Source organism: Periplaneta americana, chromosome 6, assembly GCF_040183065.1.
Source record: "Periplaneta americana isolate PAMFEO1 chromosome 6, P.americana_PAMFEO1_priV1, whole genome shotgun sequence".
Lineage (NCBI taxonomy): Eukaryota > Metazoa > Arthropoda > Insecta > Blattodea > Blattidae > Periplaneta > Periplaneta americana.
Genome location: NC_091122.1, coordinates 33230054 through 33253466, shown reverse-complemented (window position 1 = coordinate 33253466; position 23413 = coordinate 33230054). Strand labels below are relative to the sequence as shown.

The window sequence follows — 23413 nt, the reverse complement described above, 5'->3', positions numbered from 1 at the left end:
TGGTCAGCTGATAGAAGTACCATGAATGTTCGCTGGTAGTCACTGTACAATTTTGTTGCTGTTTTGGCTGTTTCTGTGATCATTAATAGATTAGTTGATAAAATGGTTTGCAGGCTTAAAACTGGGAATTTTGTCCCAGATTGGTTTGAGGCTTTTGTCTTTGCCAGTTTTACAATTTCTTCTTCTTTTTTAAACTGCAGTTATGTAAAGCTTATGTTAGAATGATTCTCGTTTCCTCTGATATTGATTGCATTAATTATTTGATTAATGAAAATGTTGGCAACAACTGGCAAACAAACATGTGAAATTTGTAATACTTAGTTTCTCATAATAATTGCTTTCTAAAGTATATTCAAAATGATTGAGTTCATTAAACTGGATATCTTGAAGCCACTGGTGTGGCTCAGTCGGTTAAGGCACTTGCCTGCCGGTCTGAAGTTGTGCTCAGGTGCGGGTTCGATCCCCGCTTGGGCTGATTACCTGATTGGGTTTTTTCCGAGGTTTTCACCAACTGTAAGGTGAATTCCAGGTAATCTATGGTGAATCCTCGGCCTAATCTCGCTAAATAACCATCTCGCTATCATTAATCTCATCGATGCTAAATCACCTAGTAGTTCATACAGCATTGTTAAATAACCAACTAAAAAAAATGGATAGCTTGAAATTGAAACTATCAGCAAACCATCTGTGACATTCTGTCCTTTTTAAGGTATTGCCTTTCTACAAGATTTTTAATTGTTTGTAATTAATTATTAAGTAATGTGTATTTTTATTTTTATAAAATATATCTGTAATTTTTTTACTTGTTTGTATTTTCAGACTGTAGATACACTTAAAGTGTGGGTAGAACTTTACAAATCTTTCCACAATGTGGCCATCCGTTCTATTCAAACCCTGGAAATCAATGAGGTGTGTGAGGCTGTAGCCCTGAAGATCACCCAGACCTTGGTGAAGCATTGTCCCACCTCAGCAGTCCAGGCCATATCTTTACTGAAAGCTGTGCAGAACATGATTATGTTGATTCCCTTCAGTGAAATATGCGGCACTCGTCAGTCATCAAAAACAAAATCGAAATTTGTGCTGCTGCCAGGTAAGATTTAAATGTTATAGTAACCCTGAAGGTTACTGCATTATAGAATTTTAGTACAGTTAGAAAATTTCTAGGTGTATAAATTTTATTCAAAACAGAAGATGCTAACTTATTTTCATAAACTTTCATTGTATCTATATTACGAACCCTGATTTGGAATGTACAATGAATACCTTATGCAAATTTACAAATGAAAATAATTGTCTATTATCAATTAACAAACCTTTGTACATAGAAAAGCTTCATATATCCTAGCTGTGGTAACAAAAGAAAACTACTCTTGTACCTCTTTTGATATTTCTTATACACACACCATACTCTTTTCTGGCTACAGTCCATGAGGTTCTGGTTCGATTCCAGGTTAGAGCAGAGTTATTTTTTCTTAAAGAGAATTATTCCTGTGTTCGTCCATGGTCTGGAATTTAGGTTAAGTTTAAATTTAAGACCTCTCCTGTTGCCACATAATCATGATCATTCTGTCATATCATTGGGATAACGTAACACTGTCTTCAAGGAACCCCAACTTAGAAGTGAGTTACATCTTGGGTTGCCAGATGTCTTGATATGGCGGGAAAGTCCTGATTTTCAGGAAATTTTCCCATGTCCTGCTCATATCCATTGCTAGATGCAAAATGTCCCGCTTTTTGAGATAGGCCTATTACCCATTCCTAAGCGAAATTTAAATTCGCGCACAACGCAAAACAAATACTGTGACTGTGAATGTATTATGAAAAATAAAGTGAGGAGTCCACAGATATAATGGAAAAAGAGAAATCACGAATCATATAACATAATTACTTCAGCCAACAATAATTATTTTAAAATTAAAGTCTTTCATCATCTCATATGGACCTAATAGTGTTGTGAGAATTTAAATCAGATTAGTAAAGGTCTCAAAATATATTCGCCAGCTCTTATTTCTTAATCAGTACTCTCACGGCAAAACAAACATGACAATAGCGTTGTTTTAGAGTCTGTACTAACACAGCCATCAAAGGTTAGACGACTTACAACTTTTATTTGATAAGCTGATAAGTGATGAGGATGTTTAGTGAGGAATACATGTGAAGCTCTTGAGGTTGTAAGGGAGTGAAGAAAGCAGCTATTTGTAAGGCTGAAAAATTTTATAGAAAAATATATAATGCCGAATTTTCTATCTCACATCACTATATTACATATTAATATACTTAAGTTAATAAATATTTAAACCTGTGAACTAGCCTTTTAACTCATTTCAGTAATGCTGTCAACTTAGTGATACTTGCTCTCAACGTTTTCCAAACTATATGTAAATTTAAATTAAAGCTTAATTTATCCAATTTATTAATATTAATGTGAATTTATATTGACATACAGCAAGGAAATGATTTCAGTGTAAAAGCCTCACAATGTCCTACTGGATGTAATTGGAAGTAAAATATTTTCTTTAACATTTGTGCACCAATAGTCCCAATAATGCTTGACGAACAATAAAAGAGTATTACTTTGAAATAATCAGTACCTACTACTTAAAATGAAATACAGTGTTCGTTTTTTGTTGTTTCGAAATTACTGCAATATTTATATTTTCTTCAAATACTGTATACAAATCATGTTAATAAATGATGCTTTACAAACTGCTGCTTTGTGAATTATAACTGAGTAAGTCTATTGTTTCTTGTGTTACAATTGTCAAATATAAACACTGACAATAATTGCGTTTTTTTTCCTTCTGCTAAATGTGTTTATAATGTCTAAATGTCAATTTAATCTAACACTAGAAGCACAAAATAGATTCTTGCACACCCCTCCAGCTAAGAACTGGTAAGAGCAATGCGTGAATGACACAATCTGCACAGACTGATGATCTGCACACATACACTGCACATGCAGGGCCGTATTCATAGACATTCTTAGCCCAGGCTTCCAGTGGATGATCAGCGAACTAAGGTTTTTCGTATTCATAAACCAGTGTTAGTGATATGATATGATATGAATCCTGTACAAGTAACCTGTCGATAGCCGGCACTAGTTTAGCATGCTCATAGCGCGGGCTAGCGAAATGTCTATGAATAACACCCTTTGTGTCATATTTTATTTTTTTTATTGGGTTATTTTACGACGCTTTATCAACATCTAGGTTATTTTGCGTCTGAATGAAATGAAGGTGATAATGCCAGTAGAGTTGGGTCGATTCGTGAATGAATCGTTCATTCGAACGACTAATAATAAAGAATCGTAAGAATCGATTCGTGGTATCAACGAATCGTCGTTCAAAAGAATCATAACGAATCGTCGTTCAAAAGAATAGTAACGAATTGACATGGTATCGTAACCCACGATTCTATTTACTTGTTTGATGTAACCTGTCAACGGACATTTCCGAACTGTGCCGAATACTCCCGAGTGAGAGTGAAAACAAAATACTGCATTTGTTAAGTATGGAAAATAATGAACACAAACCTGAAGTGTGCATAGTTAAGTAGAGATGTAATGCAAAAAATGTACTTCGTAATAAGGTTCAGTTGATAAATTATAATTTAGAAACATTATCTTGGGTAATTTTGTAGACTAATGGAGGTCGTGCTGAATGGTTCCAGCCAATGAGAAAGAGACAATCCAATGTCTCGCCTCTTATGCCATCTATGAGAAAGATGTAGAACGTTTTTGTTCTACGTGTGGTTTGCAATTTTGCAAAGGAAAGTGTCCTGTAAGTCGTTCGTTGATGAATCGTTCGAATCGCAGAGTAGGAAGAATCGTGAACTCGTTGACGATTCAAAAGAATAGTTGGAATCGCAGACTGAGAAGAATCGTGAACGAATCGTTAGAATCGATTCGTAATGTATGATTGAATCGTTGGAATCGACTTCTGAAAAAGAATCGTGGTGCCCAACTCTAAATGCCAGTGAAATGTTTGTGTCTTATTTCTGGCATGCCTGCTCTAATGTATTATTCTGTTAAGTTATTTTAATCCTTTTATATTCGGTTGAAATAGGCTATTAATATTGTAATAAATTACAATTTAAGGTTTTTGGACCTAGATTAATTAAATCTGATACTATAAAGAGACAGAAACATCACTTTTATTTGCAATGCATTTCATTTCTTATTTCAGACAGAGGACGTACTTCAAAACCTACAAATTATATTACCAACACAATGAATCTCGTGGTGAAAATTGCGCAATTGTTCCCAACATTTGAGCGTAGTGGTGAGTGGTACAATACCGCAGGTACCCTCATTATGAGCTGCCTGGAGACTTTGTTCAAGAACATGAAGTCCGCTAGTGTTGCTGCTGCTGTACCCATGGTGTCTACTCTGTCCGACTCTGTGCTGTCCCTCCTTCAAGCAACACCACTTCAAGATGGAACAATCCAATTCTGGAACGAATCATTACAACGAATGTGGAAATGTTATTTCACGTTCATAGAAACGTATTTGCCTCAGAAATCAGTCAAAGACTTTCTTGGCTGGATGTCAGGACTGCTGGAGGCTGGTTTTAAACATCCGCAAGAAGAAATTAGATGTACAGCAGCCACCTTCTGGGACAAAATAATTATTCCTGCATTTGCTATGGACAACACTAGTGTTCCTCAGGCTTTGAAGGAAGCAAGGGCAAAATGTCAGATTCCTAGCACGTCCTCTAAGTCTGGTAACAGTACTGATACTAACTGCAAACAGTCAGATGAAAAGGAAAAAGTGGTTGAAAAGGAAAAAATGATTGAGCCAGTTGATAAAACAGTGTTTGCATTACCAGAGGATCTCAGCAAGGTAGGTACACTGTTCACCCGCTAACTTCAATTTTTCATTTTCATTCATTCATAGTGTTCTTCCCAAGGACAGGTCTTTCACTGCAAGCCCAGCATTATTCAGTCTTCCCTATTTTCCACCATTCTCAGTCTCCGCATACGATCCATGTATCAATGTCGTCTATGATCTGATATCTTCTTCTGCCCTGTTTACCATTAATTCCAGTGCATCTTTTGGTAGAGGCATTTCATTTTTTTTTTTTTTTCATTTCATTTCATTTATTATATTCAATAGATTTTACATTAGCAATGAAGCTTTAAAATGTAGTCTCCGCATACGATCCATGTATCAATGTCGTCTATGATCTGATATCTTCTTCTGCCCTGTTTACCGTTAATTCCAGTGCATCTTTCGGTAGAGGCATTTCATTTTTTTTTTTTTTCATTTCATTTCATTTATTATATTCCATAGATTTTACATTAGCAATGAAGCTTTAAGATGTAAAACAAGTCAAAATTTTATAATATGCAATTACAATTTTTAAAATTTCAATATTTTACAATTTTTTGGCGAGATGTAGTGAGATGAGGTGATGCCGAGGATTCGCCAACATATTACCTGGCATTTGCCTTATGGTTAGGGAAAACCTCGGAAAAAACGCAATCAGGTAATCAGATCAAACGGGGGTGAATTGAAGTGAGGCCGAGAACTCGCCATAGACCACCTGGCATGAGTCCCACGGCTGGGGAAAACCTCGGGAGAAACCAATAAATCACACCAAACGAGGGATTGGTTTTTAGCCAGTAACCCAGCCAATTCCTTTTTCTCTTCCTGTTCAGTTTCAGCATTATTTTTTCTTTACCCACTCTTTCTAGCACAGCTTCATTCTTATTTTATCTGTCCATTTCACATGTTTCGTTCTTCTTCATATCCACATTTCATATGTTTCGAATTGTTTGTACAGATATGGAAATAAAATTTGGAGCTCCCTTATTGTATAAGTTTCACTTACAACACACTGCGCATGTGCAGTAAACAAGAGCCCCTGTATGTATGCTGCTTGTGAACATTTTTGTGACAATATTTGTCGGTACTGGAGTTCCATGATATTGAAATTGTACTAGATTTCTGAGCCTGTTACCGGAAACTAGTGAAATTTTAACATACTAATAATTAATTAATATTAATACATAATAGTTATTTTATGTATTCCATTGTGGTTATAATTCAAAACTATAGTCAGGTAAGTTTTCGAAGTTAGTAGTAATAATTTCATGTGGTCAAACAAAATACATTTTTAGGTTAGATCTCGTGAGTCAATTGTTTAGTCAAACCAATGAATTTCGTATTGGCAGACAAAATACTTGACATATTGATCCCTTTCCTGTATAGTTTGCATATGAAAAATGTTACAAATTATTGAGTTATTTAGAATAACCTTCCAACATAAAGTACGGTAAGTAAATAAGTCATTTAGTACGAAGGATTGTATGATATCTGGTAACAGTTGGCAACACTGACAAGACGGCAATATTTGTTGTTTAGAAACTGTTCTTATGTGACCCTCACTATACCAAAGAGCATTATTCTATAATCATTAGTGTCTTTACAGTGTCAAATTAAGATAGGTGAGGTTCTATATGAACATGGTATATATCATTCAATCAACATATTAATAAACATCTTCTTTATATGTGAAACTTTAAGCAAAAACTATGAAATCAACATTCCAATTGATTGAGATTAGGTGCTTTAGAAATGTAACACTGGTTTTTATTCCCAATAGACTGCAGCACGGCACTCACTAGTTAAACAGCTGCAAGAGGATGGCCATGTCTTGACAAAGCATCAAAAGGAAGTGTTCAGACGCAGAAAAGATGACATTCCAGCCATGTACAGTAGCACCCTCCAGCCTCCACAGGAGGATTCTATGATGTCAGAAGGATCACAGGACGTGTGAGTACTTCTCCCTTTTGTAACTGTCTTATTGTACTAAATACAGAGAAAGAAGTGATGCTGTGAAGAAAGTTCTTTCTTTGGAAGCTATCTGTCCTATCCTTGTTTTTTCTACCATTTCTTCATCTCTTCCAGTTTTTTTGTTTTTCTTCCAGTCTCTTCTATTTTTGGGCTTTCCTCAAACTGTCAGATGATTATCCTGTGTAATTTCTATAAAATAAAAAAAAGAAGAAATGCCAATCAATATCACAGACACACTCATTGCTAAAACTCCAGTTGTGAACGAAATTCCTCCATGGAAATGGGGGATTCCAAACATAGCATACAAATTCCAGGAAATCATTCCAAAAATGATCAATACATTCTTAAGTTAGATGCCATGGAACTACTCTGCAGCACATATAAGGATCACCTTCAAATTTATACAGATGGATCTCTAAATCCTAATAATGGGACATCAGGAGCAGGGTATTATATTAAAAAATATCAAGAAAGTTATTTCATACCATGTTCATCCTCCTCCAGTCTTGACACTGAATTGCTAGCTATTGATGCTGCTCTTCAGTGTGTTACTCAAATTTCTGAAAAATCTATTTGCATACTTATTTAATATAATTAAATATGTACCAAACCTGCACATAGAATTATTCCAATTCAGAAACAACTAAGTAAACTAAAAGAACTCCAAAAGGAAATAACATTTCAATGGATACCTAGTCATTATGGTATACCTGGAAACGAGAAAGTCGATAATATTGCAAAATAGGCAACATATTTGCAACCAAGACCTCTTCAAGTTATATCTCTATCCAGTGCTTTTGCTTCAGTAAAGTCTCATTTTAAAACCTATGGATCAACAATTGGCTCTCTTCTGACAAAGGAAAAATTTTACAGTCTGTACAAAAGAAACCAAATGACCTGGAAATGTACAAAAACTTGCCCAGACATGTTCAAACATTTTTAACAAGAGCCAGAACAGGTCACATTGTCACACATTTGTACCTACACCGATTTCACATTTCTGATAACCCTACTTGTCTATGGTGTAATGTCCACACCTGTGGAGTAACGGTCAGCGCGTCTGGCCGCGAAACCAGGTGGCCCGGGTTCGAATCCTGGTTGGGGCAAGTTACCTGGTTGAGGTTTTTTCCGAGGTTTTCCCTCAACCCAATACGAGCAAATACTAGGTAACTTTCGGTGCTGGACCCCGGACTCATTTCACTGGCATTATCACCTTCATTCCATTCAGACGCTAAATAACCTAGATGTTGATACAGCGTCGTAAAAAAAATAATCCACCAATCTATGGTGTAATAATCATGATGAAGATCTGGAACACATTCTTCTATACTGTCCATCCATAAACCACAAAAGAAGTAAATTAAAATCATCAGTACCAGTTGCAGAAGACACAGCCCTGCAGTATATATTGACTACACCCCAACTCTGGATACTAGTAAGAGACAGCTATAATGAACACTGATCAAAATACTCCTCTTTTCTTCTGGAAAACAACAACTGAATGGACTACAGTGGACTATAATGGACTTTATGTTGTCAGCAAACAGCTGGATACATTAAGAAGATTGATTGATTGATTCTAACAATAAATATGATTTCTTTACATTACAAATTTAGAATTTGCTTAATGTTAAAATACTATTATTATCAGGGCCTGCAAGTTCATGCCCCAAGAAACTATTAAATATGCATGAAAATATGCCTTTAGAAAGTGAAAAATATCCCAATAAATATGCATTATGAAGAGAAATAACGTGAGTTTAGTGACCTCCCTGCAATTGACGTATAGCTAATGTTCAGTATCGGGACTTAAATTCCACTGTCTGCTAATGAGTATGAACCTTATTTCTTAGGGGTTGAAGCAGAGTTGGTTCCATTGCCTGAAATCAGCGAAGAGTTGCAGTTCATGACCAACGTGTGACTGAAGTTTTCTGAGGCATATTTAAATGACATTACTTGTTCTGTAGACAGAAATAAACCTTTTGCTGCCATTAAGGATTTTGTTTTGAGAATGTCTCGAATATCATACAACTGTTGGTATCCAGGATTTTTTTTAAATAATGTTAATCACTTTTTCCTTTTCTTTTGCCCTACACTGCCAGGAACAGAACAGAATTAGATTTCATTTCATAAAAAGTTGCTAGTAACACATGTAAGGGAGTTTCAATAGTTTCTAGTGACTTGATTGTTTTTGATAAACTGGAAAAATGTGCAGATATAAATACAAATTTCTCTTCCAACTCATTGTTTGCCAGTGTATTTTGAGCTCACCTCAGTCCAATTCATTAATCTCTTTAACTGCTTGTAGATGCTGAGCATAATAAAAGCCTGGATTGAACCACGTCCCCTGTCGGGTTAGAATTAGTGCAGGTGAAAGTGGAATATTAGGTGCTATTGATGTGCAGCTGAATTCTTCGATGGGCATTAAACAAAAATGTTCTTTATGGAGGCATGCAAGTCAGCAACCTACTCGTAGAACGTGATGTTTGAGTGTTCATATTTCATCACTTTGATTAACACATTTTATCTCCCACACAACTCTCTGCTTTTTGCGTTCATGAGGGAAAAAAAACCTTATAAATATGCTGTATAGGTCTTAAAGTATTGATAATATTTAGTATTTATAAAAATGACAAAAATATGCGCTCATATGCAACATAAAACCATGCTTAATAAATTCGAAAAATGATAATTCGCATATAGTTATACCCTTCAGAAAGAAAGTATGCAAATGGATAAACTTTCAGGTTTTTTATTATTATTATTATTTTTTTTTTTTTCCATTAAATGGCAAAAGATATTGAAAAGGTAAAATGAAAAAGAGTGAGAAGGTCATAATGTTACAAAGGTTGTGAAGTACTGTATAGTGTAAAGGTAATAATTGAAATACAGTATTTATAAAAATGACAAAAATATGCGCTCATATGCAACATAAAACCATGCTTAATGAACTCAAAAAAATTATAATTCACATATAGTTATACCACAGTCTACTATATACAGTCACGAAGCTTGAGTTTTGAGGGTGCTAGAAACAATAGACTGTGCCGGCAATATTTTGCAGTGCCTGTAATGAGGCGATATTAGCGATCCTAGTGGTGAGCAACTATCAAATGTATGCATATTTACTATGTATTGAGCTTCGTGACTATATACTAGACTGTGGTTATACCCTCCAGAAAAAAAGTATGCAAATGGATAAACTTCCAGATTTATTATTTACTTATTTATTTATTTTTTAATTTTTTTCCATTAAATGGCAAAAGATATTGAAAAGGAAAAATGAAAAAGAGTGAGAAGGTCATAATGTTACAAAGATTGTGAAGTGTAGTGTAAAGTAATAATTGAAATAATGAAGTAAAGTGAGCTAGGAGTAGGAAATAACTGTGATACATGCCAGTAAGGTCTAAAAAGTAGGAAAGAAAGAGTGAAACAGTTGGAATAGTTGGTGTAGTGAAAATTGAGTCTGGAATAAATAGTAAACTTCGTGTGAGGGATAGGGAATTAGATTTTATATTTAAGTAGGTGCGATAGTGTTGGACTAGTAAAATACAAAATAGACGAAGTGATAAGAGAAGAATAGGACATGGAAGGACAGCGTGTAGAATAATAGAAGATAAGTGCATGGAATCATTTGTATTACGTCAAGTGTAAGAATATAGTGTAAAGGTAGTAAATGAATTAGTGAAGTGATGTAAATAGCAAAGTGAGCAAGGAGTGTGAATTAACCATGTTACATGTCAGTAAGGACTAAGTATTAAGAAAGTGAGGAATATAGTATCAGGTGTGTTAGAGAATATGAAAAAAGATTTTTTTTTGTCATAGGAGTATAACAAGTAAGAGGTAGAAACGATAGTGAAAATACAGTCTGAAATACATAGCAAACGTAATGGTAGGGATAAGGAAATTGGTTGTAGATAGGTTTTAGAACGATATAAAGTGTCAAATGAATAAAGTACGAAATAGATGAAGTGTTATATAAAAGAATGGACATAGACACACACACCTTTGAATAAAGGACGATAGTACATGAATTGTCCAGTAAGTTTAAAATTGATGTATTGTAAGAACAAGAATCCTGACCTGAATTCAGGAATGTGAAGAGCTAACAGGACCAATGGTTGAGTTACAATAAATCATATATCATATCATGTTATTTACATTACTACTACACAGTGAGGGAAGTGGGGAAAAAACCAGAGGCGGTATACTACACCAAGATTTTCCTCTGTCATATCTCGATTTAAAAAAAGGCATACCTCCTCCCTTACATCATAGACATAAATGATGTATACAATAAATTGTTTTGTGCAGTTAGTAACGCGAATCTTTGAAGTTTACGCAACACATTAAATTTCTTAAGAAAATAATTTCAATTTACTTCAGCTATTTACTAGATCATTTTACAATGTCCTTTGAGACTTATCATTTAAAATAATATTAAAGCTTCAAAGTGCATTACTTAATTATTAATGAAAATTGCAACAGAAAAAAATGATAGTCACTAAATTGGCATCAATGGCCACCACTAGCTACAGACCACAGCCTTCTATACTTGAAATACTACCATTGTAAACATTCCAGGGGTTGAGCTTATCAAATAAGCGTGTCTAAATACACTCTGAATACGGTTCCAGAAGGCTGTGGTTTAGATTTACGAAGCAAACAAATAGTACTTTTTCTGTGAAGAAATGTATAAACATATTTTAACAATCAAATTTTTTCAGTGACGGTATGTCATTTTTCACTAACGGTATGTTTTCCATACCGTCGCATACTGTTTCACTTCCCTCACTGCTACTACATATACTGCTGTCTACTTCATTGTCGCAAAGTATGGAAATTGTAATTTAAAGAATGGGACTGATATAAATATGTACAGTAGAACCTCTATTATCCATGGTAATAAAGGGGATGGAGTGAACGGTTAGTCGAAAAAATCGGATAATCCGTACCATAAAAACTTTCCATTAACTAAGTGCATAATATTTTCGTAATTTCCTCCGGGGTCTTTTCTTTTAATATGCTAGGTAGTGGATCAAAAGTTCAATAATTTAAGTCTGTTTTTTTTACAATTCATGTTTGATTTTCTGATAAGTCAGTTATTAAAACATTATTTATTGTACTTATGTCTGGTTTTCAACGACGGGTTTTTAATGGCCAAGAAAACTTCTTATGACAACTGTCTGTGGAAAGATAGAAATAGTAGAGGTCTCATGTTGTAGATTTACAAATTTTATACAGTTTATATTTTATTTTTCATTAGCCTAAATCGCTTACAGTTGTAATTCATATCTCTTATTGTGATGTGAGGTGAACCACATTTTCTCTTTTCCCAAATCACTCAATTACTTGCACTTTTTTCCATAGTACAACATTTTTTCTTTTGAGATTTTTAGAAGACATTTTGCCTAGAAGTTAAACAGTACGGCCACTCAAAGAGTAGGCCATAATGCTTAAGGGTAAAGGTTTATAAAAAAAACACTCTGTAGAAAAAATTCGTACTAATATAATGTACAGTACTTCATATTTTTTTCTGCGAGTGATAATCCACCAATCGGTTAATAGGGTGATGGATAATCGAGGTTTTACTGTATTTCATCATTTCTCTGGTTTCATAAATAATGGCTTTCACTGGTCAAGTTCAGATAAATGTAGCTGTTCCTAAGTTCAATCTTTTTTGCTCGTGTGTTTTAATAATGTGTGAAATGATTTTCTTTCAGGATTGACTTCTCTGTTCCTCAGCGTGTGATGGAGCCAGTCAGAAGTAACACTAATGTTGCAGGACCTGTATTTGCTTCATCGCTGAAGGTACTAGAGCAACCCAGCTCATTGAGGAGACTAGCAGACTATCGCAAGAAAATGATGATTGATGATGAGGGTTCCATTGTTTTGGCGTCTATTACTGGTAACAATTCCATTATAAATGCTGATCTACCAGAACAGCCTGTTTTAACAGAATCTGCTAATGATGGCGATGAAACACAAATGCAGGCAGAAACAAATCCTCAGAATGCTCCTTTATCTTTCACTTTTGTTTCTGATCCATGTGAGCCAGCACCACCTGCATCTAATGGCAGAAAATTAATAAACTTGGAGTATGTTGCTGTCCGTATAGCGTCGTCTACTGCAGAGACCAGCAAAGAGACGCCAAGTCTTCCTGATTCTCAGCTGACTCCTGAACAGAGTGCTGCAGCCAAACTTGAGAAAGCCATAAGAGTTTCAATTTCAACACCAGCCCCCACAACCATTGCAAATGTGATTGATGCACCTGTTTCATTTCCTTTGACAGAACAAACTGTTTGCAACGGTGTCATAATGGCAAGTGGAGACACTATCACAGAGTCTCAGAACATACTCGCACCTTCAATGGAGGTACAAGAGATAGTCGAGCTGCCGTCCACACCAGTTACAATTCTAGCAGACAAGGATATTTCATCGAAAGATGTTACTTTGATATCTAAGTCTGCTGGCATTGCCAGTTCCAGAAAGTTACCGCAAGTAGAAACAAGCAACAAAAAGAATAGTCCAAGTTCATTGCAGAGGACTGATCACTCTAACAAGTTGGCAAAGAGGAAACCAGTTGTAGTGAACACTGGAAGTCCTCTGACAAATTACTTTAAGCCTGTGTCCATCACATTGACTGCAGATGATGATGAAGTAGTTGACAGTAGAAATGGCAGTGCTCGAACAATTCATCTTAGCATTGAAACTTCAGATAGCAGTGTTAGCACAACTACTGCTGTTTCCGAATCAAAGTCAAATATTTCAGGCATGAATAAAATAGTTGAGGTTCCGTCAGGTGGATTTCAACACGGTGCACCAAGAGACACAGAAGTAACAGAAGATAATTCTGCTCACGTGGAAGTGTCTGTGTCCAGTGTAGAAGTATCAACTACCACAAAAGAAGGCCTTTCAGAAGAGGAAATACCTGATGATCAGGTATCTTTGAGTCCTGTTAAAGTTGTGGTGGAGAAGGTTGAGGATTACAGTTTAACTAAAACATTTGCTGCTCTAGAAACAATGACACCGTCGTCATTTAATGTTGAGTGTGATAAGGAGTCACCAAATGAGGTTAGTAGCAGTAGCCGTCGTAAGGGGAAAATTCCATTAAAAAGGAATCCTGGTGATCCTAAAGTACCACCTTTCAAAGGGACGAGTAAGACAGTTGAATCTACACAAAAGAAAGAAGGGGTTAAGGAAGTAGTAATAAAATGCGAGTTTCCAAAATCGGGTCGTAAACAGAGTAAAGAAAACAAACAGAAAGAGAATGAGAGTAAGACATCGAAACGTGCATCTCGAAGTCGTAGTGGAAGGAAGTCAGATAAGGAAAAACTGAAAGAAGCAGATAATAACAAAGCAGTACCAGATGAGAAAAGCGATATTAATATTGCAACTGATGACAGTGCTAGTCCTTCATTATTGCCATCAACTTCAGGAAGAGCCTCTAGGTCAAAGACCAGACAATCAAGATCAAAGAAAGGCAGTGAAAATGTTCGAGTTTTACAGCAGAATGAAAAAAGTTCAAATTTTGAATTCACTGAAACTCCAGAGACTGTAAAAGTGAAGAATCGTAAAAGTAGCAAGTCTCCGAAGGTAGTATCTAAAATTGATCCGAACCCAGTTACAGTCAACATCAATGACACATCAATTGTTACTGATACACCCATTGATACTATATTCACAAAAAGTGGAGATATTGACAATGCTGAACAGTTAACTGCAGTAAAAACCACAGAACTTTATGAAATTAATGAAAGCAATACTGTAGTTGGTATAGTATCAGAAACCATTAAACAAGATACTGTGAATCATCACTCATGTCCACAGGAAAATTACGTCGAATTGACAGGTAATGTCATTATGGACACAACATCCTCAATGAATACCGAAGCATTGAGTTGTGATATGCAAATGGAAAATATGCTGTGTGTAGCCACATCTGTTGAAGTAGGCACCGTCGGTGAAGAAGTACAAGATTGTAATGTAAGTAAAGTTGAAGATGCTTCACCTAAGAAAAGTGCGAAAGTACAAGATTGCAATGTAGGTAAAGTTGAAAATGTCTCACCTAAGAAAAGTTCGAAAGTGCAAGATTGTAATGTAAATAAAGTTGAAAATGCATCACCTAAGAAAAGTCCGAAAGTGCAAGATTGTAATGTAGGTAAAGTCGAAAATGCCTCACCTAAGAAAAGTATGAAAGTACAAGATTATAATATAGGTAAAGTTGAAGATGCCTCACCTAAGAGAAGTCCGAAAGTGCAAGATTGTAATGTAGGTAAAGTTGAAAGTGCCTCACCTAAGAAAAGCCCAAAAGTACAAGATTGTAGTATAGATAAAGTTGAAGATGCCTCCCCTAAGAAAAGTCCGACTTCTGTTGCGAAATCTATATTTCCAAAGGTGAGGCTTGTGAACTACAGCCCAGTTAAATCGGTGCCACATGGTGATAGTAAACTCAAATCTAGTGGTACAGGTTCATGGTTATCACAAAGCAGGAAGTCCACTTCCAGACTGAGTAGTTCTGCTGTGTTACAAATTAGAGGAGACGATAAATCGGTGCCACAAGGTGACAGTAAACTCATATCTAGTAGTACAGATTCAGGGTCATCACAAAGCAGGAAGTCCACTTCCAGATTGAGTAGTTCTGCTGTGTTACAAATTGGAGGAGATAATAAATTGGTGCCACAAGCTGAGAGTAAACTCAAATCTAGTAGTACAGTTTCAGGGTCATCACAAAGCAGGAAGTCCACTTCCAAACTGAGTAATTCTGCTGTGTTAGAAATTAGAGGAGACGATAAATCGGTGCCACAAGTTGACAGTAAACTCAAATCTAGTAGTACAGATTCAGGGTCATCACAAAGCAGGAAGTCCACTTCCAAACAGAGTAGTTCTGCTGTGTTAGAAATTGGAGGAGACCATAAATCAGTGCCACAAGATGAGAGTAAACTCAAATCTAGTAGTACAGTTTCAGGGTCATCACAAAACAGGAAGTCCACTTCCAAACTGAGTAGTTCAGCTGTGTTAGAAATTGGAGGAGACCATAAATCAGTGCCACAAGATGAGAATAAACTCAAATCTAGTAGTACAGTTTCAGGGTTATCACAAAACAGGAAGTCCACTTCCAAACTGAGTAGTTCAGCTGTGTTAGAAATTGGAGGAGACGATAAATCAGTGCCACAAGATGAGAGTAAACTCAAATCTAGTAGTACAGGTTCAGGGTCATCACAAAACAGGAAGTCCACTTCCATACTGAGTAGTTCTGCTGTGCTAGGAAATGAAGGGGAGAATAAATTGGTGCTGCAAGATCAGAGTAAACTCAAATCTAGTAGTACAGGTTCAGGGTCATCACAAAACACGAAGTCCACATCCATACTGAGTAGTTCTGCTGTGCTAGAAAATGAAGGGGAGAATAAATCGGTGCCACAAGATGAGAGTAAACTCAAATCTAGTAGTATAGGTTCAGGGTCATCACAAAACAAGAAGTCCACTTCTATAGCGAGTAGTTCTGCTGTGTTAGAGAATGAAGAAGACAAACCTTCAGATATTTCAAATGCAGGAGGTACTTCAGAAATGCCTCCAGATTCTGTTGCTACAAAAGCAGAAGCAAGTGAGTTGCAAGTTGAAGTTGAAAGTAATAAGAGAAAAAAAGGAAGTGATCCCAATGATGATGGGAATTATCTTGAAGATATCACACCAAGAAAAAGAAAAAGAAAGCTTCATCAAACAATGTATGAGAATGAATCTGAAACATCAGTTATGATTACTCCAAGAGCTAGGTCCTCCCGCTTGCTTGCTGGTAACGCGAGTGCTTCAAAACTTTATGGCAAACTGAAAGCATTAAAAGAAGATACATCTGCAAGGAAGAGTTTGAAGGCTAACGTTTCAAGGCCAGAAATGCTATTAGCAACAGTCACATTGACTGAGACCACAGATATGCCTGATATGATTGTGCAAGAGGAACATACACCCCATGTTGATGTGAATGTTGAAAAGGAAACTGTGTCTCAAAATACACTAAGTGAACAACATGAAAATGTGACATCTGAAAAGGATGTATCCACAGCACCAAACTCTCATATAATTGATCAGCCTCAGGAAGACACTGCTTCTGTAGAAAACAGAATTGTAAATGAAGCAACTACAACAAAACGGAGATCAAGACTTCCAGCTGTGGTTGAGAAACTACAGTCCACTAGCTTAACACGCAAGCTTCGCTCTTCAGTTGGCAAGTTAAGTGGCATTTTACTGCCAGACATGAAAAATAAATCAGTTCAACAAGAACCAGATTTGAAAATACAATCAGACAAGGATCATTCTAAACCTTCAGGCACCAGTGAAGGCATGGACACATGCCAAAATTCAGAAGATAAAGGCATGAAAGTAATTGATAACATATCTCTTTCGCAGAACGAGAAACCCCATGAGAATACTGTGATTGAAGTAGAGTTGGAAACTTCTATAAAATCAACAGAACAGGAAACGAAAGAAGTTCCATTAGATGAAATTCAGAATTCCAATTCAAATTTACTTGCAGATTCTGAGGACATAATTGAAAGTTCTCAAGAGACAACCATTTCATCTGTAATTGTTCATAAGTATCCATTGACACAAAAGTGTTCTGTATCAGTACGAAAAATTGATATTCTTCTAGAGCCTGGAGCTACAGTCAAAGTGTCTTCAGGTGATGAGAAGGTTATGGTCCGTGTTCCTGAAGATTTTCTTTCACCATATAAATTGTGTGCCGCAAGCAAGGAGGAACTTCACAAACAAAGTGACAAATCACAGGTTGACACAGACAAAGTTTTGTTTGCTACTCGAAATTTGTACAGTAAGACGTCAGACCCTGTAGGGAATGATGTCAATGAGACAATAAAATGTAGCTCTACAGCTGATGAAAGTGCAAAGGAAAATGTTTCTTGTAGTGAAAAAGACCGACAAATTACAGAAGATAATCTAAAATCAGAATTTGCAAGTCTTATTGGATTACAAGCGGAAAGAAGTACTTACACTTCAAGATCAAAATCCAAACTAACTGCCGACACTTTAAAATCCAAGGACAATGTATTGCCTGTTGTGACAGATGTTGCTCTAAAACAGAGGTCGAAACACAGCACCTCTTCAAATACTGAGATTAGCACTATAGATGATAACCTTCCAAAGCATAGAACAAGAAAAAGTAGTTTATCAAAGCATGATGATTGTAAACAGTCAGATCATAAAGAAACCATTAAAGCTGTAACTGAAGATAATTCCAAATCTAGACAAAAACAACCAATTCAATCAGAAGCAGAGCAAATTGTTTCTGTTGTAATAGATAAGACTGATGCATCAAAATCAAATTTCAGTCACCAGAGCAGCCATTCAAAATCTGATTCCAGTAATTCTACTATTAAGCAGTCCGATGTCTCAAAGCCAGATAGTATCATTGCAAATCCTCTGAAATCTAAATCCATACCACAGGTTATTATAAGAGACATTGAGGAGAACAGAACTAATGTTAAAGAAAACCATTCAAAATATCAGTCTGCAGAGGAGATTCTCCCTTTGAAATCAGAGAACGTTGTAACAGTTTCCAAAGGGAACACTCCAAAATTACGTTCTAAACAAAATGTTAATTTGCCTAAGTCTAGCGATAACATCGTAACCGTGCCCAAGGAAGTTACTCAGAAATCTGGATCCAAACAGCTGTCAAGTACTGAAGAGACCATCAAGGAAGAGATTCAGAAACCTCGATCCAAAAGTTCGATTGAATACGCTATTGAAGCAGAGATCAAAGAAATTGTTGAAAAAACACGATCAAAACCATATATTAATTTATCAAAATCTGAGAGCAATATCATACCATCATTCAAGGAAGAAACTTCAAGAACTCGATCCAAACATCAGCCTGTCGCAACTAAATTTGATAACAATGTAGTTGACACAAATGAAACTACTATTAGGACACGATCCAAGCAGGAGATGAATGTATCAAAAGCTGAGGAGAATATATTGAAAGAAGAAAGATCAAGATTCCGACTTAGACCTCAGCCTGTCACATCTAAACTTGATGATAACAGTGCAGCAGACATGAAAGAAACTGTTGTCAAAACACGATCCAGGCAAGAAATGAATATGTCAAAAGCTGGGGAGAGTATAATGAAAGAAGAAAGTTCAAGATCCCGACTTACACTTCAGCCTGTCATATCTAAACTTGATGATAACAGTGCAGCAGACATAAAAGAAACTGTTGTCAAAACACGATCCAGGCAAGAAATAAATATGTCAAAAGCTGAGGAGAGTATAATGACAGAAGAAAGTTCAAGATCCCGACTTAAGCTTCAGCCTGTCATATCTAAACTTGATGATAACAGTGCAACAGACATAAAAGAAACTGTTGTCAAAACACGATCCAGGCAAGAAATAAATATGTCAAAAGCTGAGGAGAGTATAATGAAGAAAGAAAATTCAAGATCCCGACTTAAGCTTCAGCCTGTCATATCTAAACTCGATAATAACAGTGCAACAGACATCAAAGAAACTGTTCGCAAATCACTATCCAAGGAAGAGATGAATATGTCAAAAGCTGAGGAGAGTATAATGAAAGAAGAAAGCTCAAGATCCCCACTTAAGCATCAGCCTGTCATATCTAAACTTGATGATAACCATGCAGCAAACATAAAAGAAACTATCGGCAAATCACGATCCAGGCAAGAGATGAATATGTCAAAGACTGAGGAGAGTATAGTTAAAGAAGGAAGTTCAAGATCCTCACATAAACATCAGCCTGTCATGTCTAAACTTGATAATAGTACAGCAAACATAAAAGAAACTATCGGCAAATCACGATCCAGGCAAGAGACGAATATGTCAAAGACTGAGGAGAGTATAGTTATAGAAGAAAGTTCAAAATCTCGACTTAAGCATCAGCCTGTCATATCTACACTTGATAACAATGCAAGAGACATAAAGGAAACTGTTTCCAAATCACGACCCAGGCAGGAAACAAATATGTCAATGGCGGAGGAGAGTATAATGGAAAAAGAAAGTTCAAGATCCCAACTTACACATCAGCCTGTTATATCTAAACTTGATGATAACAGTACAACAAACATAAAAGAAACTATTGCCAAATCACGATCCAAGCAAGAGATGAATATGTCAAAGGCTGAGGAGAGTGTAGAGAAAGAAGAAATTTCAAGATCCCCATTTAAGCTTCAGCCTATCATATCTAAACTTGATATCAGTGCAACAGACATAAAACAAACTGCTGTCAAATCACGACCCAAAGAAGAGACAAATATGCCAAAACTTGAGAGAAGCATTGAAACATCTGCAAATAAAGATACTGAAAAAATTCAGTCAAAATGTGTTAGTTTATCAAAGTCAGATGATAATATTGAAGCTTCGCCCAAGAAAGAAATTCCAAAGCTTCGATCAAAACGTGTCAGTTTATCAAAATATAAGGGAAACATGGCTACAAAAGAAATTAGTCCCAAACAGCAATCAAAATTTTTTACTATGCTCAGCAGTTTGTCCAAATCTGAGGACTCCATACTTACAGCTGTGAATGATGATTCAAGGCTACAGTCCAAAGAAGTTGTTGCTTTATCAAAATCTGAGGACAATATTTTAATTGCTGATAAAGGAAATGCTATGAAATTGAAACCTAAACAGCATAGTAATAAATCAAAATCAGAGTCAAAGTCAGATAATGTAACAGACACCCCAAAACCGAAGTCAAGACAGCAGGTTAATGTGTCAGAAGTGAAGAGTTGTGTAGGTGATGATTCAGTTGTTTCTCAGATCAAGATGCAGGATGTGCCATGGGCTGATAACACTTTCTCTTCAGATAGTGTCAATACCCTAGAACCAGAAATTAGTTTCTCTGTTCTCTTGTCCGATGACAATGATGTACCAGTTGCCAAAGATGATGGTTCGAAGCTTAAATCAAAACAAAAGTTGGATTCTTCAAAATCTGATAAAGATGACTTTTCGAAAATGAAATCAAAAAGTCCCCCTATGACCAGGAGAACTAAAATAGACTTCAGAGAACCTGGATCACAATTGCTATCACATGCAGAAAGGGAGTTAAAAGATTCGTCAAAAATAAATAAGAACAAGTCTGGTGAAGAAAGCAAGGAGAAGTTCCAAGATGGTGTATCCGCGAATGCAGGTAGTAACATTAAAAGAGTTAGCTCGCCAGAGAAGGATAATTATAAAAGTGATGGATTGAATATAAAGGGAAGTATCAGATCTGCTACACCACATTCTCGGAAGAGAAATGTGGCCAGCAGTATATCTCCAGAAGATTTCCTTGAACCACCAGTCCTAACACAAGAAAGCTCCTTGGATATGGTTGTTGCCAAAATAAAGAGACTCTCTCAGAGTGCGGAGCATAATAAATCACTTCATGAGACCAGTCTTGATTCTACACCACCAAAATTGAAGAAGTGTATTGATACATCATCAGACAGTGATAAAACCCCATCTCCAAAATCCCCAAAACTATCATCAGACGGTGATAAAACCCCATCTCCAACATCTCCAAAAGCCTTACTTTGTAGTCCCAGTTCATTGCTCAAAGCTTTCTCTTCGCCATCTGGAAGCCTTGAATCTGGGCAGAATCGCAAGAGTCAAAACCGCCGTCCAACAGGAGGGCGGGCTCAGTACATGGTTGGTCTTGCAGTTGCTGCAAAAGATATGTCAGGACAACAAGCAACTTCCCAGGCTACATCACTTGTTCCTCCCCAAAGGCCTGAAGAATTGAAAAGCATCATTGCAGCAACGCCACCATCACTCCCTCTGCCACTTTCAAGAAAAAAGCTGCTGTATGACCTAACAGATGATACACCATCCTCGATAGAGAAGTAAGTTCATAGTTTATTTTTTATTTTCAACAGTATAATGGTACAGGATGTGTTGTTGGCAGCTGTAGATTTACATTCTCATTGTATGTAATGTGAAGGGAGTATTGCAATCAGAGGTTTGCATCGGGCGTTTTCGCTCAAGCGCCAAGCAGTTCATAGCATAATCCGATAGGTAGCGCACATGCATGATGGGTAAAATTGTCGCGAGCAATAAATCCTCGAACGGTATAAGCCGAGCGTTAGACATTCGTTCTTGTTACAGTGATGAACTGTGTAGTAACATCATAGATGTTTATCATTTCAAAGCTTTGCAGTGTTTAACTTACCTCTCCATAGTACAACTACAAAACTTCCTTTAAAATGTAATATAAATGTTGTAGGTAAATGTTTTTTTTTTTTTTTTTTTTCCTTTTTTTCCAAACAGGAGTGATTTTGTTTTTGCCACATCTGATGTTATTGGATGTAAAAGTAATTATTATAAACGGAGAAAACAATGACAATAATGCAAGAACCGTATCAAGTTTTCTAGTAATAATAATAATAATCTCTAATAATAAGAGTATCAATCTTTGCGTCTGTAACAGTTGTGCAGCATGATAATTCGTTTTATTATATTTTCTGTGACATTATCTCTGTACTAATATTGTTATTAATCTACTGCTACATCAATAATATTTTGTAAAACGTTTCTACATTGTCGCAGTATATAGGCGGAACACTATGTATGGACCTATCATATTATACATATGTGGTAAATCAAATATTGAATAATTATTTATTAGCAATAATAACTGTATATCGAAGTTTTTCATATTATTTTATTTATAATTTCATGTTACTGTTTTGGTACGTTCCATTGTCATACTGTGTGAGCAAAACATGTGTATCTTATCTGTCGCCTTCCATACAAGATAAGACATGTTGGTGAGATGACCTTGTACTGTGCTTCTATTTATTATGAGCGTATCACGACCGATCTTATCTCACTCGAGGGTGCGACATTCGACCAAATTCAAGCGAGCGATTTAACTCCAATGCAGCACTCTGATTGCAATGCTATAAAACATCACTTTCCACTAAATTGCATGTTTTTAGCCTTCTGGTATCAAGAAAATTGGTTTTTGGTGTGTTGTCTCTTCTGCATGTTTGTCTCTGCATCTACGAGGCACGTACATAAAGTAACATTCCCACTCGTCCCACAGCTAGCAAACCATATGTTGTGCGAAGCAACTGTGTGTACATGATAGAGTAATGTCCTGGCATGGCACATGCGCTAGCGGAACTTCCCGAGTGCTCTCAGTAGCTTCGATACAATGGTTCAAGATGGACATTCCTATTCCAGTTCCCGCCATGTGAAGTGCGGTCAGCGATAAAGTTTTTGAATGCACAGTGCATAGCGCTTACCTGCAGTCTTGCCTGAATATTGGCTAACGTTTATTCTGCAATACTTATTTTTCTTTATCTAACACAAAACTGTCATTATGCCACATTCTGCTGAGTACGTGAGCATACAACTTGGTTTGGGGTATTCTGGATATCTGTGACGAAACTGAAACACTTTTTAACGTGTTTTATAGTGTTTTTATTTTGTAAACAAGTTTCATCTAAAATAATTCTCTGCCCAGTACTGTACCCAAACATTGTGTTATAAGTTAGAATCACTGGATGGTCATATGCTATTGGGCTATTCCATATGAAATCGATCAATAAAAAACCTCGCATTTTTTATACTCTAATTTTTCCCCCTATTTATATAAGGTGCTGAGGAGAG

General features: G+C 36.2%; 1 protein-coding gene across 4 annotated transcripts in view; it reads left to right on the top strand.

Moving 5' to 3' along the window:
• The window catches only part of LOC138701183 (serine-rich adhesin for platelets-like), a 116005-nt gene that overhangs the window by 49392 nt on the left and 43200 nt on the right, over positions 1 to 23413 (top strand). For all 4 annotated transcript variants that reach the window (XM_069827810.1, XM_069827811.1, XM_069827809.1 and 1 more), the window contains exons 11-14: positions 820 to 1090; positions 4185 to 4840; positions 6606 to 6775; positions 12520 to 21642. In XM_069827810.1, coding sequence (XP_069683911.1) covers positions 820 to 1090; positions 4185 to 4840; positions 6606 to 6775; positions 12520 to 21642 — 10220 coding nt within the window. The remainder of the gene's footprint in view (positions 1 to 819; positions 1091 to 4184; positions 4841 to 6605; positions 6776 to 12519; positions 21643 to 23413) is intronic.